At 35.7% G+C, this 13,106-nt stretch overlaps 1 protein-coding gene across 1 annotated transcript in view; it reads left to right on the top strand.

The window, feature by feature from the left end:
* KCNH8 (potassium voltage-gated channel subfamily H member 8) overlaps nucleotides 1-13,106 on the top strand; it is a 392,154-nt gene that overhangs the window by 365,530 nt on the left and 13,518 nt on the right. Inside the window, exon 15 of the mRNA XM_036850697.1 lies at nucleotides 1,228-1,304. Within this exon, the coding sequence (XP_036706592.1) occupies nucleotides 1,228-1,304 (77 nt within the window). The remainder of the gene's footprint in view (nucleotides 1-1,227; nucleotides 1,305-13,106) is intronic.

Raw genomic sequence — 13,106 nt, 5'->3', positions numbered from 1 at the left:
ATATAAATTTATTTATTTATTTATTATTTTTGGCTGCGTTGGGTCTTCATTGCTGTGCGCGGGCTTTCTCTAGTTGCAGCGAGCGGGGGCTACTTTTCATTGCGGTGCGTGGGCTTCTCATTGCGGTGGCTTCTCTTGTTGCAGAGCACTGGCTCTAAGCGCGGGGGCTTCAGTAGTTGTGGTGCACGGGCTTAGCTGCTCCATGGCATGTGGGGTCTTCCCAGACCAGGGCTCGAACCCGTGTCCCCTGCATTGGCAGTCAGATCCTTAACCACTGCACCACCAGGGAAGCCCCATAATTGCTTTTTCAATGTCTCTTTTCCCAGCTAGACTCAAAGCCCCATGAAGGTCAATATATTTTCGTTATTTCTGTCTCATCTAAAGGAGGCTTAGCCTGTTGTAGGCGATCTCTTATCATTCATTGAATGAATAAATTAACCTTACAAAATATCTCAGCAAAAGGAGCTTTTACTACTCTGACACTTTGGATTGTTTTGAGCGACTTTTTTCTCTCACAGACAAATTTTCTACACATAATTGACCAGAATTAGGATATTAGGATAGTCATCATGATATATATACACGACATATATAGATCTAGATATAGATAGCTCTGTATATCAAATCCTTTCCACTCTAGCTAGCAATGACTCATCTGTGCTTCTGCTCCTAACAGATATGAATGTATTTGTAAAAATAAGGTAGAGAAAAAGTGGAGATGAGAGACCCGGGAAATGGGAGAAATTACCTTTTAGAGCAACACTGGAAGAGACAGAAAACCTGCAGTGGGGATGAGCATCTTTAATAGAGGTGGGAGGAAAATGCTCTCATGGGTACAGGACTCAAAATCTGGAAAGGGAAGAGAGGAGAAAAAGAACATCTCTTTTCTATGGCTTGGACACTGGCTGTGATATATTTTTGGAAAATGGTCAAAGAAGAGAACATGTGACATTTGGGCACATGGTAGGATTGTGTTCAGGAGAGGGGGAGGGTGGCCATGGACACATCCAGTAAGTGTGGCCACAGTCACCACCATGCTGTGTGCCTAGTTCCAAAGAGCCCACCAGGTGCCATCCAGAGGAGAACTAGGGAGACAGAAGCTACAGTGCACCGACATCAGGAAAGGTTGAAGGTAGCTTGGGCTTCCTTCCCTGTTTTAACCGCCCCAGTCCTGAAATATGAGGTTTATTCCTGAAGGACTCATTCTGCGTGTGTGTCACTTTCCAGACCCAGAGATTGGAGCTGCTGTCCTCTTCATCAAAGCAGAGGAGACCAAGCAGCAGATAAACAAACTCAACAGCGAGGTATGGAGCTTTGCCTTTCTCTGGTCATGCTGGAGTGGTAAGAGGGGAAAGAAATCCTAGTCACCAGCAGAAGTGGTATAATATAGTCACGATGAATATGCACTCTGGTGTCTGGTGACAAATATGGATGAATTCCCACTCAGCCTCATGTGAGTATTAGTCACTTACCTTCTCTCAAGCTCTATTTCCCCATGTGTAACAAAGAGATAGCAGTCATCCCTACCTTACGGCCCACTTGTGAAATTAAATGAAATAACCTAGGTAAATTATTTAACCTACAGGAAGCACTAACTAAATGATAATTATTATAATTGGTGTCATAAATGTATTGATACTTGGTTTAATTGGTGCTTTTTCACTTTTTTCATGTACTTTAATTTTTAGTGAGTTAAAGCAAGATCATTTGTCCACAGATGAATCAAAAGTAATGAATCAGAGTAATCAAATGGCCTGAAACTCTATTCTTTTCTCTGGCCTGTATTTGCTGTGTAACTTTGAGCACTTTAGCTCTTTAGATCTTACCATCTCTCCGTGTAAAATAAGGTAATTTCTTTAAAAACTTTATTGAGGTATATTGTACGTATCATAAAATTCACCCATTTCAAGTGTACAGTTTAATGATTTTTACTATCTTTATTGAGTGGTTCAACCATCCCCACCTGAGTTTTAGAGTATTTTTCCTCCTAAAAAGACCTCTCAGACCCATTTATGATTAATCTCTGTTCCCACATCCAGCCCTAGGCAACCACTTATCTACTTTCTGTTTCTATAAATTTGTCTTTTCTGGATGTCTCATATAAATAGAGAAGGTAATTTCTGAATCACTCTCTTAATTTGGGTGTCCCCCTAAAATTAAATTTAAAAAAAAAGAAATAGATTTTGAGACAATGATTTGGATGCAGATAGTTTCTTTGGGAGGTGATCCAGGAAGCAAGATGAAGGAGTAGAGGAATAAGACAGGAAAGTTTTCTTCTCACATTCTTTAAGTTGCCCTTTAATTTTCTTAATGTTTTTCTATAAAGCACAATTTGGTGATATCCAATTTATCTCTTTTTTCTTTTGTTCTTTGTGATTTTGAGGTCACATCTAAGAAACCATTGCCTATCCCAAGGTCATTAAGGTTTATTCCTCTGTCTTCTTCTAAGAGTTTTATAGTGTGAGCTCTTACATTTAGGTCTTTGGTCTATTTTGAGTTAATTTTTGTATATGAGTGATGTATGGGTCCAATTTTATTTCATTTTTTTGTGTGGATGTCTAGTTATCACATCACCGTTTATTAAAAACACTATGTTTTCCCCACTGAATTGTCTTTGTACTCTTGTGACACTCAACTTGCCATTGATATGAGGGTTTATTTCTGGACTCTCAATTCTATTCTATTGCTCTATGTGTCTATCCATATCTTTTTAAATTTCTTTCAACAATATTTTGTAGTTTTCAGTGTACAAGTCTTGCACCTCCTTGGTTAAATGTAGTCCTAAGAGTTCTAATATTTTTTTGATCATCTTTATTGGAGTATAATTACTTTACAATGGTGTGTTATTTTCTGCTGTACAACAAAGTGAATCAGCTGTACATATACATATATCCCCATATCTCCTCCCTCTTGCGTCTCCCTTCCACCCTCCCTATCCCACCCCTCTAGGTGGTCACAAAGCACCAAGATGATCTCCCTGTGCTATGCGGCTGCTTCCCACTAGCTATCTATTTTACATTTGGTAGTGTATATATGTCCATGCCACTCTCTCACTTCGTCCCAGCTTACTCTTCCCCCTCCCCGTGTCCTCAAGTCCATTCTCTACATCTGCGTCTTTATTCCTGTCCTGCCTCTAGGTTCTTCAGAATCCTTTTTTTAGATTCCATATATATGTGTTAGCATACAGTATTTGTTTTTCTCTTTCTGACTTACTTCACTCTGTATGACAGTCTCTAGGTCCATCCACCTCACTACAAATAACTCCATTTCGTTTCTTTTTATGGCTGAGTAATATTCCATTGTATATATGTGCCACATCTTCTTTATCCATTCATCTGTCGATGGACACTTAGGTTGCTTCCGTGTCCTGGCTATTGTAAATAGAGCTTCAATGAACATTGTGGTACATGACTCTTTTTGAATTATGGTTTTCTCAGGGTGTATGCCCAGTAGTGGGATTGCTGGGTCATATGGTAGTTCTATTTTTAGTTTTTTAAGGGAGTTCTAATATTTTTGATGCTATTGTAAATGAAATTATTTTCTTAATTTATTTTTGGATTGTTCACTTATAGTGTACAGAAATACACCTGATTCTTGCTTGCTCATCTTGTATCCTGCAACTTTACCAAACATTTTAAATAGTTCTAATAATTTGGGGGTGGGTTTTTTGGAAATTTTTTATATTAGATCATGCCATCTAGAAATAGAGATAGTTTTATTTCTCCCTTTCCAATTTAAATGCCTTTTGTTACCTTTTCTTCCCTAATTGCCTTGGCTAGAACTTCCAGTACTTCACTGAATAGAAATGTAAAGAAATATCCCTCTCTTGTGCCTCCCCTTGGGAAGGAAATCTTTGTCTTTCACCATTGAATATGATGTTAACTGTGGGTATTTCATAAATTCCCTTTTTCATGTTGAGAGAGTACCCTTGTATCCCTGATTTGTTGAGTGTTTTTATCACAAGGGGATGTTAAATTTTGTCAAATGCTTTTTCTTGCACCTATTGAGATGACAATGTGTTTGTTTTTTGTCCTTTATTCTACCGATATGGTACATTATGTTAATTAATGATTTGGGGATGGCAAACTAAACTTGCATTCCTAAAATAAATCCCCCTGGTCATGGTGTAGAATCCCTTTTAAATATTGCTGGATTCAATTTGGTAGTATGTTTTTGAGGATTTTTGCCATCTATATTCATAAATTACTGGTCTACAGTTTTCTTTTTCTTGTGATATCTTTGTCTGGTTTTTGTGTCAGAGTAATATTGGTCTCATAAAATGAGTTGGGAAGTGTTCCCTCCTCTTCTATGTTTTTAAATAGTTTGTGAAGAATTGCTATTAATGCTCACTTAAAGGTCTGGTGAAGTCATCTGGTCCTGGGCTTTTCTTTGTGTAAACTTTTTTGATTGCTAATTTAATCACTTTACTTTTATAGGTCTATTTAGATATTCTATTTCTTCTTGAGTCAGTTTTGGTAGTTTACGTCTTTGTAGAAATTTGTCAAATTCATCTGTTATCCTACTTGTTGGCCTATAGCATTAAAAGTATTTCCTTATGATTCTTTTCATTTCTGTAATGTTGGTAGTAATGTCTCCTCTTTCATTTCTGATTTTAGTAATTTGAGTCATCTTTTTACTTAGGTGAAGCTTTGTCAATTTTGTTGATATTTTCAAAAAACCAACTTTTGATTTTGATCATTTTTCTTCATTTCTATTCTCTATTTTCATTGTTTTCTGCTCTAATCCTTATTATTTCCTTCTTCCTGCTGCCTTTGAATTTAGTTCACTTTTCTTTTTCCAGTGCCTTAAGGTGAAGTTGATTTTATATCTTTCTTCTTTTTTGATAGGCGTTACCATAAATTTCTCCCTAAGCACTGCTTTAACTACATCCCATAAACTTGAGTATGTTGTGTTTTCATTTTCATTTATCTCAAATTATTTTTTAATTTCTCCTGTGATTTCTTATTTGACCTATTGTTTATTTAGTAATGTGTGATTTAATGTCCACATACTTGAGAATTTTCCAATTTTCTTTATTACTAATTTTTAATTTCATTCCATTATAATTTAAGAACACACTTTGTATGATTTTAATCCTGTTATGTTTATTTAGGTTTACTTAATGGCATAGCATATGGTCTTACCTGGAGAATGTTCTGTGTGTGCTTGAGAAGACTGTGTATTCTACTGTTGTTGGGTGAATATTCTATAGATGTCTGTTATGTCTATGACTGTAGGTCTGTGACGTTCAAGTTTTCTATTTCCTTGTTGATCTGCCCAGTTGTTCTATTTATTATTAAAAATGAGATATTGCAGTCTCTAACTACTATTACTGATTGTGTATTTCTCCCTTCAATTTTGACTTTTTTTGCTTCATGTATTTAGGGTTCTGTTGTTATATATATATATATATATATATATATATATATATATAAAATTGTTATCATTTCCTGTAAAGTTGACCACCTGTTTTACCAAATGTTTCTTCTTTATCTCTAGTAAAATTTTTGTCTATTTTGTCTGATATTAGTATAGCTTTTCCAGCTTTCTTATGGTTGCTATTTGCATGATATCTTTTTTCATCCTTCTTCTTTCAACCTACTTGTATATTTGACTCTAATGTGTGTCTTCTGTTGACAGCTTATAGATAAGTCTTGATTTTTTAAATTCAATCTATCAATATTTGCCTTTTGATTAGATGGCTTAATTCATTCATATTTAATATTATTGATATAGTTTGATTTACGTCTTCTATTTTACTTTTTATTTTCTATTTATCTCCTGTTTGCTTGTTTTCACTTACTAATTGTGGGCTTCTTACATTATCAAATATTCTTTTTTAAGATAAGTTCAAAACACTTATGATGGTTACTTAATAAAACAGGATTACATAGACCAAGGGGTAGACGTTCCTCACTTACTTTATATAATTCCAAAAACATATATAATACTTGAACATTTTTGTTCTTTTTTGGATGATTTAAAATAAAACTTAGAGAACAATTCCTCTGTGGTTAAATACATCTGGTATATTTTACTTAAAATTAACTCATATTCTTAGAGATGCACATTAGTCATTAGCATACTAAGACTCTATGAATTCTTGCAGTAAAGAAACTAAATTAAGTTATTTTTAGCCTGCACCAACCAAATGCATTTGCTTATGGATCACTTTAATGACAAAATAACTATGAACATTTTTTCTCCCATTAGCATACCTTGGAATAATATGAAAAGCACTGAACTAAGGAAAAAGCCTCTTTCAGATGTTATCCAAAATTCTCATCTTCCTTTTTTACTTTATCCTATTCTGAGTTTGGTTTCGCCCCATTTTATATACTAGGATGTATTCACATTCTTATTTTGGGTCTGTTTTTCATGTTCCCAGAACATTCTTGATTTTTGTTTTTGCACCTGCTTAAAGTTCACTTCAAGTACAGTCTTTACCAATTGATTTCTATAAAGGTTTGTACTTCTCATATGTTGCCCAAAACATATATGTGGATATACACATATATTAACAGAAAGTGAGTGAGAGAGATTTATTGTAAGGAATTGGGTCATGCAATTAGGAAGCTGAGGAGTCACAGATCTGCAGTTGGCAAACTGGAGACCCAGGAGAGCTGATGATGTAGTTCCAGGTCCAATCCAAAGGTCTGAAAACCAATAGTATAAGTCTGTAAGTCCTGGTCCAAAAGTCAGCAGGCTCGAGACCCAAGAAGAGCCTGTGTTTCAGTTTGAGTCTGAAGGCAGGAGGAGACTGACATACCAGATCAATGGTGAGGCAGGAGGAGTTCCCTCTTAGACTTTTTGTTCTATTCAGGTCTTCAGTTGATTGAAGGAGGCCCACATACATTAGGGACAATCTGCTTTACTCAGTGTACCGGTTCAAATGTTAATCTCATCCAGAAACAGCTTCACAGACACACCCAGAACAATGTTTGACCAAATGTCTGGGCACCCCATGATCCAGTCACGTTGATAAATAAAAACTGTTACATCCACAAAATACTTTCTGTTTGTCAGACCAATGGCTTTATTTCCAGTTTAAATCATTGGCCTGTTTCAATGTTCAAGCTGCTTTGGTGGGAATAATCCCTTTCCTTCTAATTTTTAAAAAAATATTCCCCTATGGCCAAGATGTTGTGGTTCCTTTTATGAGACAAAATTAAACATTTTCTCAAACTCTAGAATTTAGAAAGTGATTTTTACCTTTTATAACTTCATATATTGTAAGTTATACATATATGTGAGCAGAACCAAAATTTGGAGAAGATCAGCGCTATTCTTGACACCACTACTTTGCTGGGAATCTCACTGAGTGATCTGGAGCCCTTTGTTTCATTGACACATTAGCACACTGTTAAGAGATTTGAGAAATCTACACATATCAACTTGGCCTCTAGCATGTTAGAGTCCAAGTTCTTGTTGCTATGGAGACTGACAGAAAAGCATCTTCTTTTCCAACACGATTGTGTTTACATCACATTTCATAATTGGATCATAGATCATGTTCTTTAAAAATAGCTATTCCAGTTATCTCCCTAGATCCACTATTTTCCTAAGGCTTTAAAGCATCATTTTATAATAGTCACTAAGACTATACGTCCAATTTCAAATTGTGTTTTGTAACATCGACATCCTTTAACTTCTTTTAATATCTTTTAACTTTCTCATTTGCAACTTCCTCAAAAAAGTCTAGTAACTTTCTCTGAAATATTGAAGAGTCCCATTATTCTCAGATAGGCATTGTTACAGGGTAAAGTACACTGAGGTAAAAAACAAACTCCAAACCACATTGGTTCAAATTTATTTCTTGTTCAAGCAAACGCCTAATATTAGTTAGCTCGAGGGGGCACCACTACCTGGAATGTCATTGACTAGCTATGCTCCCTTTGAAGAGCAGAGAGCAGGCAATTTTTTTGGCTCAAAAGATATACACATCATTTCTGTTTACATTTCATTAACTAGAACTAATTCCATTGATACAATTAATTTCAAGAGATAAAAAAGTATAATTTTCTGTGTACTCCAGAAGTAACAGAAAACTAGATACTGGTAAGCACTAGTAATATCTACCACAGCACACAAACATTAATAGGAAAATTTTGTCTCCTCTTTCCTTTGCTTAAGATTGAATGCCAATATATCCCCAATTAAATGTGTCATACAATAACCAAGCAAACACATACAGGTAATGAAATGTTTTCTGCTGAAAAACAGAGAGAATCTCAGTTGTTTTCTAGGTTATATTTGAGAAAGCTCCCAGATAAGTTTTAAATTTGTGTCACTAGATCAGTGAAGGCTCTTTCAGTCAAATAAATAGAATAGTAATAACAGGTTGTTCTTTAATTAAGAGTTGCTTTACTTAGATAAACAACAAGGACCTACTATACAACACAGGGAACTAAATTCAGTATCTTGTAATAACCTATAATGGAAAAGAATCTGAAAAAGAATATATAAATATATATGTATGTATAACTGAATCACTTTGCTGTACACCTGAGACTAACACAACATTGCAAATCAACTATACTTCAATTTAAAAAAAGAGTTGCTTTACTACTTTCCTAAATGGCTATGAAAACTCAGGGTTCTATCAGAAATTCACACAAGGAAACCTACATGAGTAATACCCTATGGTAAAGTTATTCTTTAGTCCTCTGAATTGGTGTTATCATTATATCTTTTCATCGACAGTTGATTCAACAGAAACACACTGATAGAATTGCCAGACCATCCCAATATCTGACTGTACAGTCTCTTTTCTTCCTTTTCATGATCATAAATAGTACTTGACCATCATTTCTCGAAAGCAAGACATAAGCAAAGGCTATATACTTCACTTTTTGACATAGAAAAACAAAGTCCATTTAAACTGCTGGCAAAACCATTATGCTTTTTCATTTTAATACATATGTATTGTTGATATTAGTCTTGCATTTTGTGGACACAGGTTTCTAAACTGGAATATATCCAACTAATTAATGATTTGTGGGACATTTTTTGATTATTTTCCGGTTCTCAAGCCTCTATGCATAGGCAGATTTGTAGCTCTCATGAGAGTTTTACTGATAATAAATAAGTAGATTAATTAAAATAAACCCTCAAGAATAGTGAGGCTCTCTCAAAAGAAAAAAAAAAAATACGCCACTCAAAAGCTTGTCCTGTGAGGTGTAGATTTTAAATGTATGTAACTTTTGGAGATCAACGATTTTTGTCCTCTTTGCCTGGGAGTACTTATATATGGGCCTCTTCTCATCTTTGAATAGAGGGACTAAATGGATATGACAGTTATGTGTCCAAGTGAGACCAATGCCACATTCCAAATGAGCAATTTGCGATGAGTTGAATAAAAGGAGTATTTACAGGAGTTAGTAGAGTGTAGGGAAACCACAAAGGATGGAACAGCCCCTCCCACTCTGGGGCAATGTCAACAGAAGTTCACTACCACTCTTAGGTCCTCAGGGCCAGAGTAGAGAATGATTACAGAATCTTGAGTCAGAGAAAGCTGGATGGAGAAAGCCATGTGACAGGAGCCATGATCTTTCGTTGGTACTTTCTGTGACCTGCCCACCTCAACCCTGCAGGGAAGCAGCCAGAGAAACACATGCCCTGACCTCCCTCTCCTGCCTCCCTCTGATTTGATGGTGTTCTTCAATGGCCAAACCCAGCCAGAAGCCAAAGAGCCAATGAGCCTATTGATGGAGATCATACAAGCCAGCCTCCAAGGGGCAGAGTTGGTTGGAAAGTGGATCTATTTTAGAGATACAAATGGAAATATTTAGTAAAATGAGTTACTATGTATACAAACAAGTATAGGATAATTCAAATTAAACCATTGGTTATTAATTATTCATTCCTAGAAATTAGCCAGTTGCTGGTAGCTAGTTATTAACTGCCCACTAACTGATTGTTTCAGAATTACTGGTTATTTTTTAAAAACCCCATACCTCCTAAAAGTTTGTAAGTTGATGCAAACTTTCAAAAACATTTAGCTCTGCCATTTTTCATTTCATCAATAGGAAAATTAAGTTCAATAATTAATCCAATCCAACAACTACGAATGACATTGGAATTTTTTTTAGGATCCTAGAGTTGGAAAGTTTGGAAGAAGCCTTTTGCTTTCCTATCCTCTCCCTGCTAACATGAATTTCCCCTTTTTTAAAAATGAGAACACCACAGATCTTTCAAAAGGGCTCCAATTCCTTTAACATTCATTCTAACTCCAATCTCCTGTGAATCTCCTTGACTCTTCCACGATGAATCCCAATTCCTAAGTCCCTTTTCTGCACTTCAACACCTGCTTTCCAACCTTGCCATTCAGCATTTGGTTTTATAAAGTTTTATATTATTTTCATGTGCACATTTCTTCCTTCCGCAAATAGAGCACACGACTCCTAAAAACTTGGATTACATCACCAAAAAAATTCTGTGAATTGCCTCAAAATTATTCTTATTATTTTTAAAGTATTCAGACTTTACTGAAGTGCAATAGAGAATGCTCCGTATCTCAAGTAACTCAATGTTCAGAACTAGAAAATAAATAAACATGAACTTGGGGAGGCTTGGATTTTTTTCAATCTTCTTATTAGAGAACAATAAGGCACCTAGAGAAATGAGGACCAACACTTTCCATTCACCTGTGCACAATTAGAAATGAACACAATATACATAAATCAATACTCAATTAGTCTTTATATGTAAATCAGTTGCTTTATATATAAATCAATACTAAATTAGTCAAATTTCCTTTTTGTGCTAATATGACCACAGGATAGGATAGGATTTGAAATAATCAATTGTTAAAAATAAGGGGTAAAAGAATTGTCCTGAAACAAATAATTATGCAACTTTACCTTCATACTGTTACAGTTTCATAATGTGGTAGAAACATGAAATCTGAGAATTGAGAGCTATCTTTGACGACACCTACTCTGACTTTCACCCAATGTGAGAATTTTCTTTCTGAGGTTACTGGCAAGAAATTATTTTACCTGAATATTTTCTGTAGTAAGAATCTCACCATGCTCCAGAGAAATCTATGGCAATGCTTCCCAGACCTGGTTGTGCTTTCAAATTCTCTGGGAATATATTTTTTACATGATTATAAATATGTGTAATAAATTAATATATAAAATAATGAATACATATTTTTAAAATAACCTTTCCTGTAGCCCATCATGGACTGACTCTCAGAACCCCTAGAGTTGGCACTGGGCATCTCTATTTTTAAAAATTCTCCAAATGTTCCTAATGACAGCAAACCATGCAAACAGTGGCCGACTTCATTTCTCAATTGCTTTAGCTATTAGAAACCTCTTCGCTATATTTAGCTGATATAACTCTGTAAAACCTGTTATTCATTTTTCCTACTTCTTTTGCTCTTGATTAGAACAGAAAAAGCCACCTAACTGCTCTTTTTTAATGAAATACTTTAAATTTTGAAGGTAACTAATCTCTCTCTTCCTCCCCACTCTGTAACATATTTTCTCCTTCTGTAAATGTTCTCTCTTCCTTGAAACTTTACTCAAGTGATGTGAGATCCAGACTCTTCATCATCACAATCAATTTCTTTTGCCTCTGCCCCCCCTCTTAACCCAGTTTCTCAAAGACAATGACAAATGACCCCTGTGTCCTACAGATGATACTTCCAGAACAGAGGTTGTCCATCATAATGTTTCAGCTTATAAAAGCACCTCAAGGTCTTGTATTCCTTCTCTCTGTTCAGAAACCTCTTTCCCAAGACATCTGCCTGGGCAGCTCTCTTCCCTCCCTCAAGTCTATGCTCAAATGTCAGCTTCTCAATGAGTTCCTCCTTGACCAGCCTTTTTAAAATAGCAGCCCCCTCTCCCCAAAATTACTTCCAAATTTGTTTTCCCTCAAAATCCTATCAAACCCCTACTACACCACATGGTTTATTTATCTACATTTTCATTGTCTCTACCCCCGCCCCCCATTAGAAAATCAGTTCTAGGAGGACAAGAATCTTTATCTGCTTTTCCCTTTGTTATCGATTGGCACATGGTAGACACATATTTATGGTTGATGAATGAATAAAAGATGCTTGGATTATGCATTATGTCCATTTTAACCATTAAGCATTAGGACTTTGAATAGAAGAGGGAAATGGGATTTCAGTTTTGAGTTTGAAGAGACTTTAGAAATCCTGATATGGACATGCTGCTATTGCAGATGAGTAAACTGAGGTCCAGAGAAAATCACACATGCAGCAAGTGACTTGGAAACAAGACCTCAGTCCAGCCCAGGAGGGTTAGCTTTCCAAGCAGACCATCCTTGGTCTCTATTGAAAAGATTTCCTCTCTGAAATATCAGAAGCCTACCTCAAGATGTGAGCCTTTGAGTCCTTAAATTGGCCAGATAGATACTTAAATCTAAGGCTTGATTAAATCGTGGACAGCTAATTTTAGGATAGGATAATTTCAGAAAGAGCTTTTCAAGAAAGCCTGATAAAATATACTCTATGTTTATTCAAGGGGAAATTATTCATTTCCCATATGTTTTCCCATATATGTTTCCCATGCATGACTATTGCACATGTTAGCATTTTCAAATCTTAAAACAAACCAAAAAAAAGGAGTGCATAGTAAAGCAAATAAAATGATAAAGAGTGTTAAGGAGAGACAGGGGCTTGAGAAATTCACTGGTAATTTACTGACCTTTTCAATGTATCTTTAAAATCAAATCAAATCACTGGTACAAGATACCGTTACTACAGTCCTGTGCTGGCCTCAGTTGGTGATCTGCAAGTTCACTTTCTAAACTGAATCTCCTTAGCCTTGGAGATGAAGAGTTGTGTTCAAATAACATTTATTAAAGAGTTTCTTAGGGAAATATGTGTTTATGTTTAAAGCTACAGTACCAGAAACTTGACTGGGGAAGGTGTCTGCCAGTGATTAAAAGAAGACTCTTTCTAGAGCCCTGACAGACACTTTAGGTACCATGGCTCCATGAAAGTGTTCTTCTAGACCTCGCTGGGTCAGTCTTTCTCACTGCGACGTTCATGGCTCAGCTTCTCTGAAAGTGAAGGAAGAGTCTCTGCATTAATTCAGTAAGAACCTAACCTCTTGGCAGGCTTTTTT

The sequence above is a fragment of the Balaenoptera musculus genome, chromosome 4, assembly GCF_009873245.2.
Source record: "Balaenoptera musculus isolate JJ_BM4_2016_0621 chromosome 4, mBalMus1.pri.v3, whole genome shotgun sequence".
NCBI classification, from domain to species: Eukaryota; Metazoa; Chordata; class Mammalia; order Artiodactyla; family Balaenopteridae; genus Balaenoptera; species Balaenoptera musculus.
Note: the sequence above shows the minus strand (reverse complement) of the source record. Positions and strands in the feature narration are given on the sequence as shown.